Here is a 20538-nt window from a genome sequence, read left to right as displayed (position 1 = left end):
CAGCCATGTGTATTGCATCTTTATCTTGAAAACGAAGCAGTTTACCGGTCTCGAGTGGACGTCGTACATAATTAACATAACCGCAATGTAGACGCAGTAAGTTTTATATCGTTCACAAAACTTAGGCGGGGAACAGCCCGCGACGTCCTCGTGAAGGCAGCCCCTAAATGTTTTGATGAATTGAACATGGTGGACCCTCTTGTAAACAAGTGTAATGCTTTATGATGGTGTCGTCCACTCACAGTTAACAGCCTTTGTATTGAGTTGTGCTTGAAATGTACTGTAATTCTGCAAACTGTTAATACATATTTCAATCAATCAATCAAAAAGCTGTTGAAAAATAGCAGACCTACAAGCTCATAGTGAGCTTGTAGGTCTGCTATTTTTGAAAAATCGTGAAAATGCGGCACAAATCTTTGAATATATATTCTTTCAGAGCCAACGTTTTTAACTAAAATCTACGAGTGCAGCTCGTAGCGCGGCACCGAGTGCCGCGCTGCGGGGCTACAGCTCGGTGCCGCGCTGCGGGGCTACAGCTCGGTGCCGCGCTGCGGGGCTACAGCTCGGTGCCGCGCTACGGGGCTACAGCTCGGTGCCGCGCTGCGGGGCTACAGCTCGGTGCCGCGCTACGGGGCTACAGCTCGGTGCCGCGCTGCGGGGCTACAGCTCGGTGCCGCGCTACGGGGCTACAGCTCGGTGCCGCGCTGCGGGGCTACAGCTCGGTGCCGCGCTACGGGGCTACAGCTCGGTGCCGCGCTGCGGGGCTACAGCTCGTAGCGCGGCACTGCTATTTTTCAACAGCTAAAGTATAACACAATGCTAGAAACACCAAAAGGGGTTCCCGCCCAATGACACACCAGGACACCTGGGTGTATTGCTTCGTCTTAGTCCCCCCCCCCCCCCCCCCCCCAATAAAGTTTGTATGCCCCCATCATGTAAAGTACACTTGAGTAGGCCTATTCATATATACGCACGCACGCACGCACGCACGCAGGTGAAAAGGGAACCTGTGTGCACTTTGTATTTCTGGGTCATACAGGTTCCCTTTTCGTGTGTGCGTGTGCGTGTGCGTGTGCGTGTGCATGTTGCCACACCCAGGTTGTACCTGGGGCAGTTCCTCATTATGCTGACAGCACAGGCAGCGGTGTTACTTGCCATGTCTGCTCATTATAAGCCAGTTTGGTCTTGTTTTGTTTTCTGTAAATATTGTTGTGTGTTGCTATTTTGTCTTGTTTCTAAAGTGTAGTTGTTTATTTGGTCTTGTTTCTAAAGTGTAGTTGTTTATTTGGGCTTGTTTCTAAAGTGTAGTTGTTTATTTGGTCTTGTTTCTAAAGTGTAGTTGTTTATTTGGGCTTGTTTCTAAAGTGTAGTTGTTTGTTTGGTCTTGTTTCTAAAGTGTAGTTGTTTATTTGGTCTTGTTTCTAAAGTGTAGTTGTTTATTTGGTCTTGTTTCTAAAGTGTAGTTGTTTATTTGGTCTTGTTTCTAAAGTGTAGTTGTTTATTTGGCCTTGTTTCTAAAGTGTAGTTGTTTATTTGGTCTTGTTTCTAAAGTGTAGTTGTTTATTTGGCCTTGTTTCTAAAGTGTAGTTGTTTATTTGGTCGTTGTTTATTTGGTCTTGTTTCTAAAGTGTAGTTGTTTATTTGGTCTTGTTTCTAAAGTGTAGTTGTTTATTTGGTCTTGTTTCTAAAGTGTAGTTGTTTATTTGGTCTTGTTTCTAAAGTGCAGTTGTTTATTTGGCCTTGTTTCTAAAGTGTAGTTGTTTGTTTGTTGGGGGGGGGGGGGGGGGGTCGGCGGCCGATTACCGATAATCTTGGGGGTCCTTGACGTGAAACAGTTTGAGCTCCACTGATACAGAAACATGAGGTTTTATCAGATCAACTGTCATGTTTTAGAAGGAGGTCGAATATGGAACTCAGGGTCTAAACTCTAAAGGGTTAAATATGGAACTCAGGGTCTAAACTCAGGGTCTAAACTCAGGGTCTAAACTCTAAAGGGTTAATATGGAACTCAGGGTCTAAACTCTAAAGGAGGTCGAATATGGAACTCAGGGTCTAAACTCTAAAGGGTCCTACAGGGTCCTAAAGGGTCCTAAAGGGTCCTAAAGGGTTAAATATGGAACTCAGGGTCTAAACTCTAAAGGGTTAATATGGAACTCAGGGTCTAAACTCTAAAGGGTCCAACAGGAACAGGAACTCAGGGTCTAAACTCTAGAATATGGAACTCAGGGTCTAAACTCTAAAGGGTCCAACAGGAACAGGAACTCAGGGTCTAAACTCTAGAATATGGAACTCAGGGTCTAAACTCTAAAGGGTCCAACAGGAACAGGAACTCAGGGTCTAAACTCTAGAATATGGAACTCAGGGTCTAAACTCTAAAGGGTCCAACAGGAACAGGAACTCAGGGTCTAAACTCTAGAATATGGAACTCAGGGTCTAAACTCTAAAGGGTAGAATATGGAACTCAGGGTCTAAACTCTAAAGGGTTAATATGGAACTCAGGGTCTAAACTCTAAAGGGTCAAACAGGAACAAATAGCTCAGTGTTGTTCAGTCACTTTGGGACAAACGGCAGCATTAATTAATGAATTAATTAATTCCTCAAAACTATTTAAATATCATTGAAAAGAGAAAAGCCTCCGATTTAAAGAAGTGTTTAACCCTTTCCGGGGAAGGGAACCCATGTTGGGGTTCTGTACAGTATGTACAGTATGTACAGTATGTACAGTATGTACAGTATTCAAAAATGTAAATAAATTGATGCTGCTGTAATATCAATATTTGAAGTTTTTCCGAAAACTGTAGGTCAGGATTTAGAATCTGTCTCAGGCCTGTTGAGGAGGCAGACTCTGTTTACAGGCCTGTTGAGGAGGCAGACTGTTTACAGGCCTGTTGAGGAGGCAGACTGTTTACAGGCCTGTTGAGGAGGCAGACTGTTTACAGGCCTGTTGAGGAGGCAGACTCTGTTTACAGGCCTGTTGAGGAGGCAGACTCTGTTTACAGGCCTGTTGAGGAGGCAGACTGTTTACAGGCCTGTTGAGGAGGCAGACTATGTTTACAGGCCTGTTGAGGAGGCAGACTGTTTACAGGCCTGTTGAGGAGGCAGACTATGTTTACAGGCCTGTTGAGGAGGCAGACTGTTTACAGGCCTGTTGAGGAGGCAGACTCTGTTTACAGGCCTGTTGAGGAGGCAGACTCTGTTTACAGGCCTGTTGAGGAGGCAGACTGTTTACAGGCCTGTTGAGGAGGCAGACTATGTTTACAGGCCTGTTGAGGAGGCAGACTGTTTACAGGCCTGTTGAGGAGGCAGACTCTGTTTACAGGCCTGTTGAGGAGGCAGACTCTGTTTACAGGCCTGTTGAGGAGGCAGACTCTGTTTACAGGCCTGTTGAGGAGGCAGACTGTTTACAGGCCTGTTGAGGAGGCAGACTCTGTTTACAGGCCTGTTGAGGAGGCAGACTCTGTTTACAGGCCTGTTGAGGAGGCAGACTCTGTTTACAGGCCTGTTGAGGAGGCAGACTCTGTTTACAGGCCTGTTGAGGAGGCAGACTCTGTTTACAGGCCTGTTGAGGAGGCAGACTCTGTTTACATGAATCTGTCTCAGGCCTGTTGAGGAGGCAGACTATGTTTACAGGCCTGTTGAGGAGGCAGACTCTGTTTACAGGCCTGTTGAGGAGGCAGACTCTGTTTACAGGCCTGTTGAGGAGGCAGACTCTGTTTACATGTTGAGGAGGCAGACTCTGTTTACATGTTGAGGAGGCAGACTGTTGAGGAGGCCTGTTTACAGGCCTGTTGAGGAGGCAGACTGTTGAGGAGGCAGACTCTGTTTACAGGCCTGTTGAGGAGGCAGACTCTGTTCACATGCACAGGTAGTGTTGAGGAGGCAGACTCTGTTTACAGGCCTGTTGAGGAGGCAGACTGTTGAGGAGGCAGACTCTGTTTACATGTTGAGGAGGCAGACTCTGTTTACATGTTGAGGAGGCGGACTCTGTTTACATGTTGAGGAGGCGGACTCTGTTTACATGTTGAGGAGGCAGACTCTGTTTACATGTTGAGGAGGCAGACTCTGTTTACATGTTGAGGAGGCGGACTCTGTTTACATGTTGAGGAGGCGGACTCTGTTTACATGTTGAGGAGGCGGACTCTGTTTACATGTTGAGGAGGCGGACTCTGTTTACATGTTGAGGAGGCGGACTCTGTTTACATGTTGAGGAGGCAGACTCTGTTTACATGCACAGGTAGTGTGCGTGCGTGCGTGCGTGCGTGCGTGCGTGCGCGCGTGCGTGCGTGCATTATGTCACTCTCGCTCACCTTTCACACGGAACCTGTTTAGCAGCCTTGACCCCGCCCACCATTCTCTCCTATTCAAATGAGTGTGTGTGTGTGTGTGTGTGTGTGTGTGTGTGTGTGTGTGTGTGTGTGTGTGTGTGTGTGTGTGTGTGTGTGTGTGTGTGTGTGTGTGTGTGTGTGTGTGTGTGTGTGTGTGTGTGTGTGTGTGTGTGTGTGTGTGTGTGAGAGAGAGAATTGATTTATTGAAATAAAAAAGGGCCCGACTGTCACCTCAAACCCACAATGCAATAGTTTGTTTTCAAGAGCGTTTCCACAGACCTCGCCATGTGCCAGGGTTTAGGCCAGGGTTTAGGCCAGGGTTTAGGCCAGGGTTTTTCAGGGTTTTTCAGAAACCTCAGGTCAGGATTTAGAGGCGTTTTTAGAATCGGCCTCAGGCCTAAATGGGTTAAACTATTTTCAGCAACAGGATAAAGTTGTTGAGCTGTATCTTTACAGGTATTAAAGATGTACAGCCCAACGTGGGGTCCGGGGACCCCCAGGGGTCCTTCAGGGAGTTCCAGGGGGTCCGGGGACCCCAGGGGTCCTTGAGGGAGTTCCAGGGAGTTCCAGGGGGTCCGGGGACCCCAGGGGTCCTTGAGGGAGTTCCAGGGAGTTCCAGGGGGTCAGGGGACCCCAGGGGTCCTTGAGGGAGTTCCAGGGAGTTCCAGGGGGTCCAGGGACCCCCAGGGGTCCTTGAGGGAGTTCCAGGGGGTCCAGGGGGTCAGGGGACCCCCAGGGGTCCTTAGGGGTCCTTCAGGGAGTTCCAGGGGGTCCGGGGACCCCAGGGGTCCTTGAGGGAGTTCCAGGGAGTTCCAGGGGGTCCAGGGACCCCTAGGGGTCCTTGAGGGAGTTCCAGGGGGTCCGGGGACCCCCAGGGGTCCTTGAGGGAGTTCCAGGGGGTCCAGGGATGGGAGGCCTAAATGGGTTAAACTATTTTCAGCAACAGGATAAAGTTGTTGAGCTGTATCTTTACAGGTATTAAAGATGTACAGCCCAACGTGGGGTCCGGGGACCCCCAGGGGTCCTTCAGGGAGTTCCAGGGGGTCCGGGGACCCCAGGGGTCCTTGAGGGAGTTCCAGGGAGTTCCAGGGGGTCCGGGGACCCCAGGGGTCCTTGAGGGAGTTCCAGGGAGTTCCAGGGGGTCAGGGGACCCCAGGGGTCCTTGAGGGAGTTCCAGGGAGTTCCAGGGGGTCCAGGGACCCCCAGGGGTCCTTGAGGGAGTTCCAGGGGGTCCAGGGGGTCAGGGGACCCCCAGGGGTCCTTAGGGGTCCTTCAGGGAGTTCCAGGGGGTCCGGGGACCCCAGGGGTCCTTGAGGGAGTTCCAGGGAGTTCCAGGGGGTCCAGGGACCCCTAGGGGTCCTTGAGGGAGTTCCAGGGGGTCCGGGGACCCCCAGGGGTCCTTGAGGGAGTTCCAGGGGGTCCAGGGACCCCCTAGGGGTCCTTAGGGGTCCTTCAGGGAGTTCCAGGGGGTCCGGGGACCCCCAGGGGTCCTTGAGGGAGTTCCAGGGGGTCCGGGGACCCCCAGGGGTCCTTGAGGGAGTTCCAGGGGGTCCAGGGACCCCCTAGGGGTCCTTAGGGGTCCTTCAGGGAGTTCCAGGGGGTCCGGGGACCCCCAGGGGTCCTTAGGGGTCCTTCAGGGAGTTCCAGGGGGTCCCCAGCTAAATGATAGTTTGGAACCAAATGGACCCTTATGGGTCTGTAACTCTGAGAGTGTACAAATGGAAGCAAATGGGAAAATTAAAAATTTTCTCTCTGTCTCTGTCTCTAACCCTAACCCTATATATGTGTGTGTGTGTGTGTGTGTGTGTGTGTGTGTGTGTGTGTGTGTGTGTGTGTGTGTGTGTGTATATACATACATCATAAGGCCTCCATTCATTCGCTCTGTGGAATTCCTGTCCTGAAATGACCCACTTAGCGTTGGAGCAGACAACACACACACACACACACACACACACACACACACACACACACACACACACACACACACACACACACACACACACACACACACACGTTACAGTTTGATAAACAAAGGATTATCTACAGATTAGGATAAATGCTTGAATTGTTCTGATTGGTCCATTGGATCTGAACTCTGATTGGTCCATTGGATCTGAACTCTTCACCACTTATGATGGAGGAATGTTTGACTGACAGCTGTCATGATGTTTGACTGACAGCTGTCATGATGTTTGACTGACAGCTGTCATGATGTTTGACTGACAGCTGTCATGAATGAGAGCAGAAATGGTTGATTGACAGCTGTCATTATGAGAGGTGAAGGATTCATGTTTGATTGACAGCTGTCATGATGTTTGATTGACAGGTGTCATGAATGAAGCAATGATGAGTTTCACAGCTGATTTTGATTCAGTTTTAGAGACCAGTTTAGAGACCAGTTCCTTTCCCCTCCATCAGGCGCCCCGGCTGGCCAGGGGGAGGCAGTATAGAGACCAGGATTCACACTTCTTTGCGCTCTGAAAATAGCAGATCTACAAGCTCACAGCGTGTCACGCTGTGACGAGTTGTGAGCTTGTAGATCTGCTATTTTCAGAGCGATGACTTGTCTCTGAGTTCTACTGGATCTCTTCTCCACTAGTCCATGTTAAGGACTGTCATTACGGGGTCTGGTCCACAGGGGGCGCCAGTACACCAGACTAGGACAGCTTCAAACATCTCAAAAATGTTACCAGCACAAAATGATGAAATGAACACGTCCAGCGCTAAAGAATGACACCATTTTTTTATTCATGTTTTCATCATATAGGGTGCCAACTTCATGGAGGGGTCCTATAGATGCATGCGTGCGTGCGTGCGTGCGTGCGTGCGTGCGTGCGTGTGAATGGGTGAATGTATAGCGTCTTGTCCATTTTTATATATATATTTATATGTATATGTTTGTATATATTTCTATGTTTCCAGTACACCAGAGTGTGGATCCCAGACCCAGACGATGTGTGGAGAGCAGCAGAGATCACGTCAGATTACAGCGAAGGACAACCTGTCCTCCACCTCAGACTGGACGATGAGACGGTAACTATAATTAATAACTAGAAAAGGATCGCTGCAAGCAGCGATAAGGCCGGACCAAGCAAGAAGGCAATACGAATAATATGCACAAGAAACATGGAAGACTAAACTTGAGAAAAAGACCATGGAATTGTGACAGGGTCGGTTTTTTATAGTGGGAGGCAGGTAAGGGTTCTTGAAGACTCATACACAGAGTTGGCGGTGCCCAGATTTGAACCCATGACCTTGTGTTGCAAAGGCAAGAGCTCTACCTACCGAGCTAACAAGCAAAATCATTCAGTGTTTTTGTAGCAAGTTGCACAAAAATAACTAATGATAAAGGTGGGTAAAGATAATTTAATTGACTGCATATAAACCAGAAAATGTACCAGATTCAGACGAGGAGCTCAATGAGTGAGTGAAAACCAATCGGAGTCGGAAATAGGGATTAAAGGTTAACTGAAAAATTATTATTAAACTTCACAGAAAATAAACAGCTTTGAACATTCATGAAAAACAAACAAATGGGGCCCACTTTAAGTTGTTGAATTGAAAAGTCCCAGTTCAGTTCCTATTCAGTTCAGGGAAAGCAGTCTCTTTCTCCAATTTGGAGAACCAGATTACCACATTTGTGGGTGAAGGGGGGGGGGGGGGGGGGGGGGGGTTCAGAGTTCCGGGTCGGCTCGCCAGGTCTGGGTACCATCCGGTACCAGAACCATCCATGCAAGGGAATCCTTTCAGGACACAAAAAACCTGAACTGAAAGGCCAGGTGTCCAAATCAGTCTTTGTTTCAAAATCACTGTTGTACAACATCAAATAATCTATCAATTCATGAGTAAAGAACCTGATTTGATCAGGATCAAGTTCTTTATACATGTTTCTCACTAAACAAATCAGTTTCTATCATTGTTACGGCCCTTTAAACTTGGCTCAACCAAGGGCTAACATAAAAGGACACAAAGTCAGATCAAAAGTTTACAAAGATATTACACATTTATTTAAAATCCTGCATTGCAAAACAGGGACTGATGGACAAGAATACAGTACTTACCCATCTGAGCCTTACCAATACTTGCCCATCTGAAACTTAACTAATAACAGCAACAAAAAGGGAACACAACTGTTCAGTTTGGGTGTTGGGAGACAATGAGCTGCTGGCCACAGGTCCTCTTATATACCCTACTAATCAAGAACAGCTGACTAAGGGTGTGGCTCAGGTGATTGACAGGTGAGGCACTTTTGACCAGCAGAGGTCAGCAAAGCCACAGGCACTACAACAGAACAAAGTAAAGACAGAATTTCACAAAACGGCAATTTTCATTGGCTCATAAAACCTTCATTTTTTCACTTACAAAAACATACTATACTTTGTTATGTCCGTATAGGTCCAAAGTTCACGTGTAGAAGGTTTCGTGCATTTTGATCAAAGATCCTGGGAGGAGATGCATTTTAATTGATTTTCATATAATTCAAAATGGCGGGTGATCTAGAGGTCAGAGGTCAAAAGTAACAGCACGGAACTTGCGGCATGAGGAGACGCATATGTGTGTCGAGGTTTCATTGCCGACGGTCAAACGGTTCATGAGCTATGCCTGGTCAAAGTTTGCATTTTCAATATAGCGCCACCCTTTGGCCAATGGTTGTGGGCTTCGCATCCTCACCGTTTGGCATGGACCTCTACCATATCTCCAAATTTCGCGAAAACCGACTGCACGGTTCAGCCAGAACTGCTATTTTGGCGGAAGAAAATAAATAGCAATTTCAAAAAAGGACCAAGTTCTTTCAGAACTGCTTGGTCCTTTAAATATAAATATACAACCTGTCCTCCACCTCAGACTGTAAGATGAGACGGTAACTATAATTAATAAATATACAACCTGTCTATACCGTAACTATAATTAATAATACTGACTTTATTTAATCTCTATTTATACTATAATTAATATTACTGACGTTGAAATAAAATAAAAAAAGTCTTCTGAAAGAATATATATTCAAAGATTTGTGCCGCATTTTCACGATCTTTCAAAAATAGCAGACCTAAGCGCGAGTGGCGCGCTACGAGCTTGTAGATCTGCTATTTTTCAATAGCTAAAGTATAACATAATGCTTAGTTAAAAACACCAAAAGGGGTTCCCGCCCAGAATGGGTTAATCTCTATTTATTTATACATACAACTATAATTAATAATACTGACTTTATTTATAAATATCCAACCTGTCCTCCATCTCAGTCTGGAAGATGATACCGTAAGAAACATATTTATACATAAAACTATAATTAACCAGTAAGACGCCTTAACCCATTTAGGCCTGACGTCGAAATAAAAATAACGTTTTTACAAATTTTCAAAAATAGCAGACCTACAAGCTCGTAGCGCACCACTTGGTGGCGCGCTATGAGCTTGTAGATCTGCTATTTTTCAATAGCTAAAGCATAACATAATTCTAACACCAAAAAAATTTAATCGCACCTTTTTTTTCACGGCGGAACGTTTCTCACTGGGCGCATTTCTAGTACTGAATAGGCTCTGCATGCATTGCACTGCTTGCAGGGGGAGGAGCAGCCCCCCCCCCCCCTGCATGCCTTGCACTGCTTGCAGGGGGAGGAGCAGCCCCCCCCCCCCTCGCAGCAGCAGCAGTCCATTTTCACTCTACACTACAGCTCCGTCAGACAACAACACCACCCAAACGAGAAACGAATCGAATGAAGAAGCCGCTTATATCGCTTTTGCTCCGTGGATGGGGCATTTAGATTTAAAAGCTATCGGATGGACGCGTGGATAGCAGCATGGTTGTGTGCAATGTAAAGGATCCATAAGCCATATGACCAATGTTAGCTCCATGCTAGCTGCTTCAGCTTAGCATGTCTCGCACTGAGTAGAGGCTTGCAGAGGCTCGCAGAGATTTCACCACAGCACGAAGCTGTCAAGCTGTCCTCGATGCGAAACATACTGAAGCAGCAAGTGTGAAAGTCCGTGGTCAGACAATGTTCTGCCCCAACCCCATGTGAAATGCATTCCCCAGCTAGTTCATTCCACCGTTTTTTATTTTATTCCTTTGTCTAAGTGTTTCCCCCCTAATAATGCCCCACCATGCAAAGCACATTTGAGTATTCATAGACACTTTATATAGGCACTTGCTGCACTTGTTTATCTGTTGAAAAAAAAGTTGTATTGCTTAAAGGGGAATACCACTCATTTTCAACATTTTTCTATGGAGTTGTGTGGAAAACTGGAAATAATAAAAAGTCATCTCATTTTGTGTTGCCTAGAACTGGAGGTCTGACAAAAAACAGTAACAATATGAAGTACAGCTTTGTGATGTCACTGAGATGTACTTGTTACTGTCACTGATTTTTTTTCAGACCTCCAGTTCTAGGCAACACAGAATGGGGTGACCTTTTTATTATTTATTATTATTAACAGCTCTAAGGTATATTAATGACAGTAAAATGTTGAAAATTAGTGGTATCCTGTAGTCACTATTCATTGATTCACTAGTATACCAAAATCCATTTGAAAAAATAGCTTTCTCACTGTTCTCGGGTCAAATAATGATATGCGATTAAAATGCGATTAATCGAGATTAATTAACTACAAAGCCTCTGATTAATTAGATTAAAAATTTTAATCGAGTCCCAGCTCTATATTATATTCTTTCAGAGGGAACGTTTTTAATTCAAATCTTTGCTTCTGAGGGGGGGGGGGGGGGGGGGTCCCTGGAACAACATATTTTCAGATGGGGGTCGGCGGCCAAATACAGAAAATTCTGGGGGTCCTTGACATGAAAACGTCTGCGAACGACTGATATAGAAACATGAGGTTTTAACCCTGTGAGAACCACTGATATAGAAACATGAGGTTTAACCCTGTGAGAACCACTGATATAGAAACATGAGGTTTTAACCCTGTGAGAACCACTGATATAGAAACATGAGGTTTTAACCCTGTGAGAACCACTGATGTAGAAACATGAGGTTTTAACCCTGTGAGAACCACTGATATAGAAACATGAGGTTTTAACCCTGTGAGAACCACTTATATAGAAACATGAGGTTTAACCCTGTGAGAATCACTGCTATAGAAACATGAGGTTTAACCCCGTGAGAATCACTGCTATAGAAACATGAGGTTTTAACCCTGTGAGAACCACTGATATAGAAACATGAGGTTTAACCCTGTGGTACTGTGGTACCCTAACCTGTTACTGTGGTACGAAACCTAACGCACCCTAACCTGTTACTGTGGTACGAAACCTAACGCACCCTAACCTGTTACTGTGGTACGTAAACCTAACGCACCCTAACCTGTTACTGTGGTACGTAAACATAACGCACCCTAACCTGTTACTGTGGTACGAAACCTAACGCACCCTAACCTGTTACTGTGGTACGTAAACCTAACGCACCCTAACCTGTTACTGTGGTACGTAAACCTAACGCACCCTAACCTGTTACTGTGGTACGAAACCTAACGCACCCTAACCCGAAACATGAGGTTTAACCCTGTGAGAACCACTGATATAGAAACATGAGTTTTTTTCAGAAAACTGTCAGGATTTAGAAGACATTCTTTGTAGAATCTGGTCTCAGGTGTAAAGGAGTTAACAGCTACTCTCTCCCCAGGCACTGGACTACCCAATCGGAGGAGGAGGAGGGGGAGGAGCCAACAAAGCCAAGGCCCTCCCCTTCCTGCGGAACCCGGACATCCTGGTTGGCGAGAACGACCTCACGGCGCTCAGCTACCTCCACGAACCGGCCGTGCTTCACAACCTGAGGGTTCGCTTTCTGGAGAGCAATAACATCTACACCTACTGTGGTACGAAACCTAACGCACCCTAACCCTAACCTGTTACTGTGGTACGTAAACCTAACGCACCCTAACCCTAACCTGTTACTGTGGTACGTGAACCTAACGCACCCTAACCTGTTACTGTGGTACATAAACCTAACGCACCCTAACCCTAACCTGTTACTGTGGTACGTAAACCTAACGCACCCTAACCTGTTACTGTGGTACGTAAACCTAACGCACCCTAACCTGTTACTGTGGTACGTAAACCTAACGCACCCTAACCCTAACCTGTTACTGTGGTACGTAAACCTAACGCACCCTAACCTGTTACTGTGGTACATAAACCTAACGCACCCTAACCCTAACCTGTTACTGTGGTACGTAAACCTAACGCACCCTAACCCTAACCTGTTACTGTGGTACGTAAACCTAACGCACCCTAACCTGTTACTGTGGTACGAAACCAAACGCCCCCCTAACCCTAACATGTTACTGTGGTACGAAACCTAACGCACCCTAACCTGTTACTGTGGTACGAAACCTAACGCACCCTAACCTGTTACTGTGGTACGTAAACCTAACGCACCCTAACCTGTTACTGTGGTACATAAACCTAACGCACCCTAACCTGTTACTGTGGTACATAAACCTAACGCACCCTAACCTGTTACTGTGGTACATAAACCTAACGCACCCTAACCCTAACCTGTTACTGTGGTACGTAAACCTAACGCACCCTAACCTGTTACTGTGGTACATAAACCTAACGCACCCTAACCTGTTACTGTGGTACATAAACCTAACGCACCCTAACCCTAACCTGTTACTGTGGTACATAAACCTAACGCACCCTAACCCTAACCTGTTACTGTGGTACGTAAACCTAACGCACCCTAACCTGTTACTGTGGTACGTAAACCTAACGCACCCTAACCCTAACCTGTTACTGTGGTACGAAACCTAACGCACCCTAACCCTAACCTGTTACTGTGGTACGTAAACCTAACGCACCCTAACCTGTTACTGTGGTACATAAACGTAACGCACCCTAACCTGTTACTGTGGTACGAAACCTAACGCACCCTAACCTGTTACTGTGGTACATAAACCTAACGCACCCTAACCTGTTACTGTGGTACATAAACGTAACGCACCCTAACCTGTTACTGTGGTACATAAACGTAACGCACCCTAACCTGTTACTGTGGTACATAAACCTAACGCACCCTAACCCTAACCTGTTACTGTGGTACATAAACCTAACGCACCCTAACCTGTTACTGTGGTACATAAACGTAACGCACCCTAACCCTAACCTGTTACTGTGGTACGTAAACATAACGCACCCTAACCTGTTACTGTGGTCCATAAACCTAACGCACCCTAACCCTAACCTGTTACTGTGGTACGTAAACATAACGCACCCTAACCTGTTACTGTGGTCCATAAACCTAACGCACCCTAACCTGTTACTGTGGTACATAAACCTAACGCACCCTAACCTGTTACTGTGGTACATAAACCTAACGCACCCTAACCTGTTACTGTGGTACATAAACCTAACGCACCCTAACCTGTTACTGTGGTCCATAAACCTAACGCACCCTAACCTGTTACTGTGGTCCATAAACCTAATGCACCCTAACCTGTTACTGTGGTACGTAAACCTAACGCACCCTAACCTGTTACTGTGGTACATAAACCTAACGCACCCTAACCTGTTACTGTGGTCCAGCCCTGGTCCAGCCCTGGTCCAGCCCTGGTCCAGCCCTGGTCAGTGAGAGACTCGCTGCCGCACTGATTAAACATAGGGCGGTTCGGAAATACCACACCGGAGCGCACTCGCCTATTAGTTTGCATTCCACAGTGGGCTCAGTGCGCTATTTCCGAACGCGCCTGTAATCAGAGAGTGATTAGGTTTAATTTGCTGTCAGGAGTCTCCTGTCGGCACAGATTGATGTTTCTTCCGCTGCATATTAAAATAGTTTAACGCAATAAATGAATGTCGTTAACGCGATAATTTTGACAGCCTTACTTAATTCTACACAAAGTCTACACAATTAAGAGAATGTAGAAGAATTGTATAGGTACCAACATCAATACAGCCTGTTGTCTCTCCTAATGGTACCAACATCAATACAGCCTGTTGTCTCTCCTAATGGTACCAACATCAATACAGCCTGTTGTCTCTCCTAATGGTACCAACATCAATACAGCCTGTTGTCTCTCCTAATGGTACCAACATCAATACAGCATGGAATTGTGGACAAATTTTAATCTCATCCAACGACAACAAAATATTCTTTAGTTTTGGGTCTGAGAGGCTAAATGTCATCAAACGGTGGTCCGTGGCTCAAATGGGTCTGAGAGGCTAAATGTCATCAGATGGTGGTCCGTGGCTCAGATGGGTCTGAGAGGCTAAATGTCATCAAACGGTGGTCCGTGGCTCAAATGGGTCTGAGAGGCTAAATGTCATCAAACGGTGGTCCGTGGCTCAAATGGGTCTGAGAGGCTAAATGTCATCAAACGGTGGTCCGTGGCTCAGATGGGTCTGAGAGGCTAAATGTCATCAAACGGTGGTCCGTGGCTCAGATGGGTCTGAGAGGCTAAATGTCATCAAACGGTGGTCCGTGGCTCAGATGGGTCTGAGAGGCTAAATGTCATCAAACGGTGGTCCGTGGCTCAGATGGGTCTGAGAGGCTAAATGTCATCAAACGGTGGTCCGTGGCTCAGATGGGTCTGAGAGGCTAAATGTCATCAAACGGTGGTCCGTGGCTCAAATGGGTCTGAGAGGCTAAATGTCATCAAACGGTGGTCCGTGGCTCAAATGGGTCTCAGAGGCTAAATGTCATCAAACGGTGGTCCGTGGCTCAGATGGGTCTGAGAGGCTAAATGTCATCAAACGGTGGTCCGTGGCTCAAATGGGTCTGAGAGGCTAAATGTCATCAAACGGTGGTCCGTGGCTCAAATGGGTCTCAGAGGCTAAATGTCATCAAACGGTGGTCCGTGGCTCAGATGGGTCTGAGAGGCTAAATGTCATCAAACGGTGGTCCGTGGCTCAAATGGGTCTGAGAGGCTAAATGTCATCAAACGGTGGTCCGTGGCTCAAATGGGTCTGAGAGGCTAAATGTCATCAAACGGTGGTCCGTGGCTCAAATGGGTCTCAGAGGCTAAATGTCATCAAACGGTGGTTCCGTGGTTCAAAATGATGAATATAAATAAACAATGGATCTTGTTGTGACAAACCCTGCACTGGAGGGTTAAAGATGTCAAACTGATTAAGATGATTTTATCAGCTGGGCTGAGAGGCTACGCTCGCTGTGTCTTGTGACCGCACACACACACATACACACACACGCACGCACGCACGCACGCACACACACACACACACACACACACACACACACACACACACACACACACACACACACACACACACAACTCATGATGTTCGTTAGGAAGCAGAGATAATGAGTGTGAGAAGGAGTTAGCTGTAGAACAGTATCAAGGAGTTAGCTGTAGAACAGTAGAAGGAGTTAGCTGTAGAACAGTAGAAGGAGTTAGCTGTAGAACAGTAGAAGGAGTTAGCTGTAGAACAGTAGAAGGAGTTAGCTGTAGAACAGTAGGAGGAGTTAGCTGTAGAACAGTAGGAGGAGTTAGCTGTAGAACAGTAGAAGGAGTTAGCTGTAGAACAGTAGAAGGAGTTAGCTGTAGAACAGTAGAAGGAGTTAGCTGTAGAACAGTAGAAGGAGTTAGCTGTAGAACAGTAGGAGGAGTTAGCTGTAGAACAGTAGGAGGAGTTAGCTGTAGAACAGTAGGAGGAGTTAGCTGTAGAACAGTAGAAGGAGTTAGCTGTAGAACAGTAGAAGGAGTTAGCTGTAGAACAGTAGAAGGAGTTAGCTGCAGAACAGTAGAAGGAGTTAGCTGCAGAACAGTAGAAGGAGTTAGCTGCAGAACAGTAGAAGGAGTTAGCTGTAGAACAGTAGAAGGAGTTAGCTGCAGAACAGTAGAAGGAGTTAGCTGCAGAACAGTAGAAGGAGTTAGCTGTAGAACAGTAGAAGGAGTTAGCTGTAGAACAGTAGAAGGAGTTAGCTGTAGAACAGTAGAAGGAGTTAGCTGCAGAACAGTAGGAGTTAGCTGTAGAACAGTAGAAGGAGTTAGCTGTAGAACAGTAGAAGGAGTTAGCTGTAGAACAGTAGAAGGAGTTAGCTGTAGAACAGTAGAAGGAGTTAGCTGTAGAACAGTAGAAGGAGTTAGCTGTAGAACAGTAGAAGGAGTTAGCTGTAGAACAGTAGGAGGAGTTAGCTGTAGAACAGTAGAAGGAGTTAGATGTAGAACAGTAGAAGGAGTTAGCTGTAGAACAGTAGGAGGAGTTAGCTGTAGAACAGTAGGAGGAGTTAGCTGTAGAACAGTAGGAGGAGTTAGCTGTAGAACAGTAGGAGGAGTTAGCTGTAGAACAGTAGGAGGAGTTAGCTGTAGAACAGTAAGTGGATCTTATTATTTCTAGAGAACAGATTTTTCACAGACATCAGAGTCACAACAATAACAACAAAACACGTCAACAATAATAATGACGATAATAAAGAAAATAAAGAAAACGAGTTCAGTTCACTTTATTTATTTATCTTGGTCATTACAAAAAAGGAAAGTTTGACCAAAGTTCATTGTTTTAGCAAAAAAAGAAACGTTTGACCAAAAAGGTGTCGGCTGAAGTCTTAGCCCAGGGGTGGACAACTGGCGCCCCCCCCCCCCTTCACTTAACCCATTTTGGACTGAGGTCGATTAAAAAAAAAAGCTTCTAAATCCTAACATTTTTCTGAAAAACCTATGTTTCTATGTCTGTTGGTGCTCAACCTTTTTCATGTCAAGGACCCCCAGAATTATCTCTTGGGCCGCAGACCCCCATCTGAAAATATGTAGTTCCAAGGACACCCCCCCCCCCCCCCAGAAGCAAATATTTTAGTTAAAAATGTTCGCTCTGAAAGAATATTTATTCAAAGATCTGCGCCACATTTTCACGACTTTTGAAAAATAGCAGCTTGTAGGTCTGCTATTTTTCAATAGCTAAATTATAACATAATGTTTAAAACACCAAAAGGGGTTCCCGCCCAGAATGGGTTAATGCGGCCCGCATGTTAATATCAGAATACTGATATAGTATTTATTTCAGCTGTTTACAATTCCAAACCCGCTTTAATTACTTCATGACTAGTATTAAATGACTAGTACTTAATGACTAGTATTAAAATGTTATTGTCTTTTTGTGTCCAATGTAGTTATGTTAACAGTTCATAAAGTTAACATAACTATACTATAACTAAATGCATTTGAAATTCAATAAAAAAAAGGTTACTTTTCAGGATTCCAATTAAAAAATAGCAAAGAATTATTCAGGTTTTCAATTAAAATATAGAAAAAAATAGATCTAGCTTGTAGGTCGGCTAGTTTTGCTACGACAGTGATATACACTGTGGCTCTGAGTGTGGAACTATAGTGGCCCTCTGGAGTGAGTGTGGAACTATAGTGGTCCTCTGGAGTGAGTGTGGAACTATAGTGGTCCTCTGGAGTGAGTGTGGAACTATAGTGGTCCTCTGGAGTGAGTGTGGAACTATAGTGGTCCTCTGGAGTGAGTGTGGAACTATAGTGGTCCTCTGGAGTGAGTGTGGAACTATAGTGGTCCTCTGGAGTGAGTGTGGAACTATAGTGGTCCTCTGGAGTGAGTGTGGAACTATAGTGGTCCTCTGGAGTGAGTGTGGAACTATAGTGGTCCTCTGGAGTGAGTGTGGAACTATAGTGGCCCTCTGGAGTGAGTGTGGAACTATAGTGGTCCTCTGGAGTGAGTGTGGAACTATAGTGGTCCTCTGGAGTGAGTGTGGAACTATAGTGGTCCTCTGGAGTGAGTGTGGAACTATAGTGGTCCTCTGGAGTGAGTGTGGAACTATAGTGGCCCTCTGGAGTGAGTGTGGAACTATAGTGGCCATCTGGAGTGAGTGTGGAACTATAGTGGTCCTCTGGAGTGAGAGTGGAACTATAGTGGCCATCTGGAGTGAGTGTGGAACTATAGTGGCCATCTGGAGTGAGTGTGGAACTATAGTGGTCCTCTGGAGTGAGAGTGGAACTATAGTGGCCCTCTGGAGTGAGTGTGGAACTATAGTGGCCCTCTGGAGTGAGTGTGGAACTATAGTGGTCCTCTGGAGTGAGAGTGGAACTATAGTGGTCCTCTGGAGTGAGTGTGGAACTATAGTGGTCCTCTGGAGTGAGTGTGGAACTATAGTGGCCCTCTGGAGTGAGTGTGGAACTATAGTGGCCCTCTGGAGTGAGTGTGGAACTATAGCGGCCCTCTGGAGTGAGTGTGGAACTATAGTGGCCCTCTGGAGTGAGTGTGGAGTGGAGTGAGTGGAGGGAGTGTGGACGCGTATCCTGGCATATAGTAATGATTGTTTAATCTCTCCTGTGTCTCCAGGCATCGTACTGGTGGCCATCAACCCCTACGAACAGCTCTCCATATATGGAGAGGAGGTGATCACGGCCTACAGCGGACAGAACATGGGAGACATGGACCCACACATCTTCGCTGTGGCTGAGGAGGCTTACAAGCAGATGGCACGGTATTATTATTGTTATTATTTTTAGTTTTCCGGGATTTGCTGATTGCATCATCCTGTACAGCATCTTGTGTCTTTGTATTGTATCTCTTATGTGGACATAAATAAATGATTAATGTGTGTGTCTGTGTCTGTGCGTGCGTGCGTGCGTGCCTGCGTGCCTGCGTGCCTGCGTGCGTGCCTGCGTGCGTGCGTGCGTGCGTGCGTGCCTGCGTGCGTGCGTGCCTGCGTGCGTGCGTGCATGTGTGCGTGCGTGCGTGCAGGGACCAGAGGAACCAGTCCATCATCGTCAGCGGGGAGTCGGGCGCCGGGAAGACGGTCTCCGCTAAGTACGCCATGAGATACTTCGCCACGGTGGGAGGATCCTTCAACGACACCAACGTGGAGGAGAAGGTCCTGGCCTCCAGTCCCATCATGGAGGTAGTTATTAACACGGGAGGAGAAGGTCCTGGCCTCCAGTCCCATCATGGAGGTAGTTATTAACACGGGAGGAGAAGGTCCTGGCCTCCAGTCCCATCATGGAGGTAGTTATTAACACGGGAGGAGAAGGTCCTGGCCTCCAGTCCCATCATGGAGGTAGTTATTAACACGGGAGGAGAAGGTCCTGGCCTCCAGTCCCATCATGGAGGTAGTTATTAACACGGGAGGAGAAGGTCCTGGCCTCCAGTCCCATCATGGAGGTAGTTATTAACACGGGAGGAGAAGGTCCTGGCCTCCAGTCCCATCATGGAGGTAGTTATTAACACGGGAGGAGAAGGTCCCGGCCTCCAGTCCCATCATGGAGGTAGTTATTAACACGGGAGGAGAAGGTCCTGGCCTCCAGTCCCATCATGGAGGTAGTTATTAACACGGGAGGAGAAGGTCCCGGCCTCCAGTCCCATCATGGAGGTAGTTATTAACACGGGAGGAGAAGGTCCTGGCCTCCAGTCCCATCATGGAGGTAGTTATTAACACGGGAGGAGGAGGTCCTGGCCTCCAGTCCCATCATGGAGGTAGTTATTAACACGGGAGGAGAAGGTCCTGGCCTCCAGTCCCATCATGGAGGTAGTTATTAACACGGGAGGAGAAGGTCCTGGCCTCCAGTCCCATCATGGAGGTAGTTATTAACACGGGAGGAGAAGGTCCTGGCCTCCAGTCCCATCATGGAGGTAGTTATTAACACGGGAGGAGAAGGTCCTGGCCTCCAGTCCCATCATGGAGGTAGTTATTAACACGGGAGGAGAAGGTCCTGGCCTCCAGTCCCATCATGGAGGTAGTTATTAACACGGGAGGAGAAGGTCCTGGCCTCCAGTCCCATCATGGAGGTAGTTATTAACACGGGAGGAGAAGGTCCTGGCCTCCAGTCCCATCATGGAGGTAGTTATTAACACGGGAGGAGAAGGTCCTGGCCTCCAGTCCCATCATGGAGGTAGTTATTAACACGGGAGGAGAAGGTCCCGGCCTCCAGTCCCATCATGGAGGTAGTTATTAACACGGGAGGAGAAGGTCCTGGCCTCCAGTCCCATCATGGAGGTAGTTATTAACACGGGAGGAGAAGGTCCTGGCCTCCAGTCCCATCATGGAGGTAGTTATTAACACGGGAGGAGAAGGTCCTGGCCTCCAGTCCCATCATGGAGGTAGTTATTAACACGGGAGGAGAAGGTCCCGGCCTCCAGTCCCATCATGGAGGTAGTTATTAACACGGGAGGAGAAGGTCCTGGCCTCCAGTCCCATCATGGAGGTAGTTATTAACACGGGAGGAGAAGGTCCCGGCCTCCAGTCCCATCATGGAGGTAGTTATTAACACGGGAGGAGAAGGTCCCG

At 46.9% G+C, this 20538-nt stretch overlaps 1 protein-coding gene across 1 annotated transcript in view; it reads left to right on the top strand.

Moving 5' to 3' along the window:
* myo5b (myosin VB) overlaps positions 1-20538 on the top strand; it is a 183614-nt gene that overhangs the window by 3906 nt on the left and 159170 nt on the right. The window contains exons 2-5 of the mRNA XM_079525228.1: positions 7248-7358; positions 11962-12154; positions 18594-18738; positions 18999-19155. Of these exons, the coding sequence (XP_079381354.1) occupies positions 7248-7358; positions 11962-12154; positions 18594-18738; positions 18999-19155 (606 nt within the window). The remainder of the gene's footprint in view (positions 1-7247; positions 7359-11961; positions 12155-18593; positions 18739-18998; positions 19156-20538) is intronic.

This window comes from Electrona antarctica (genome assembly GCF_951216825.1).
Source record: "Electrona antarctica genome assembly, chromosome: 16".
Classification (NCBI taxonomy): Eukaryota; Metazoa; Chordata; class Actinopteri; order Myctophiformes; family Myctophidae; genus Electrona; species Electrona antarctica.
Note: the sequence above shows the minus strand (reverse complement) of the source record. Positions and strands in the feature narration are given on the sequence as shown.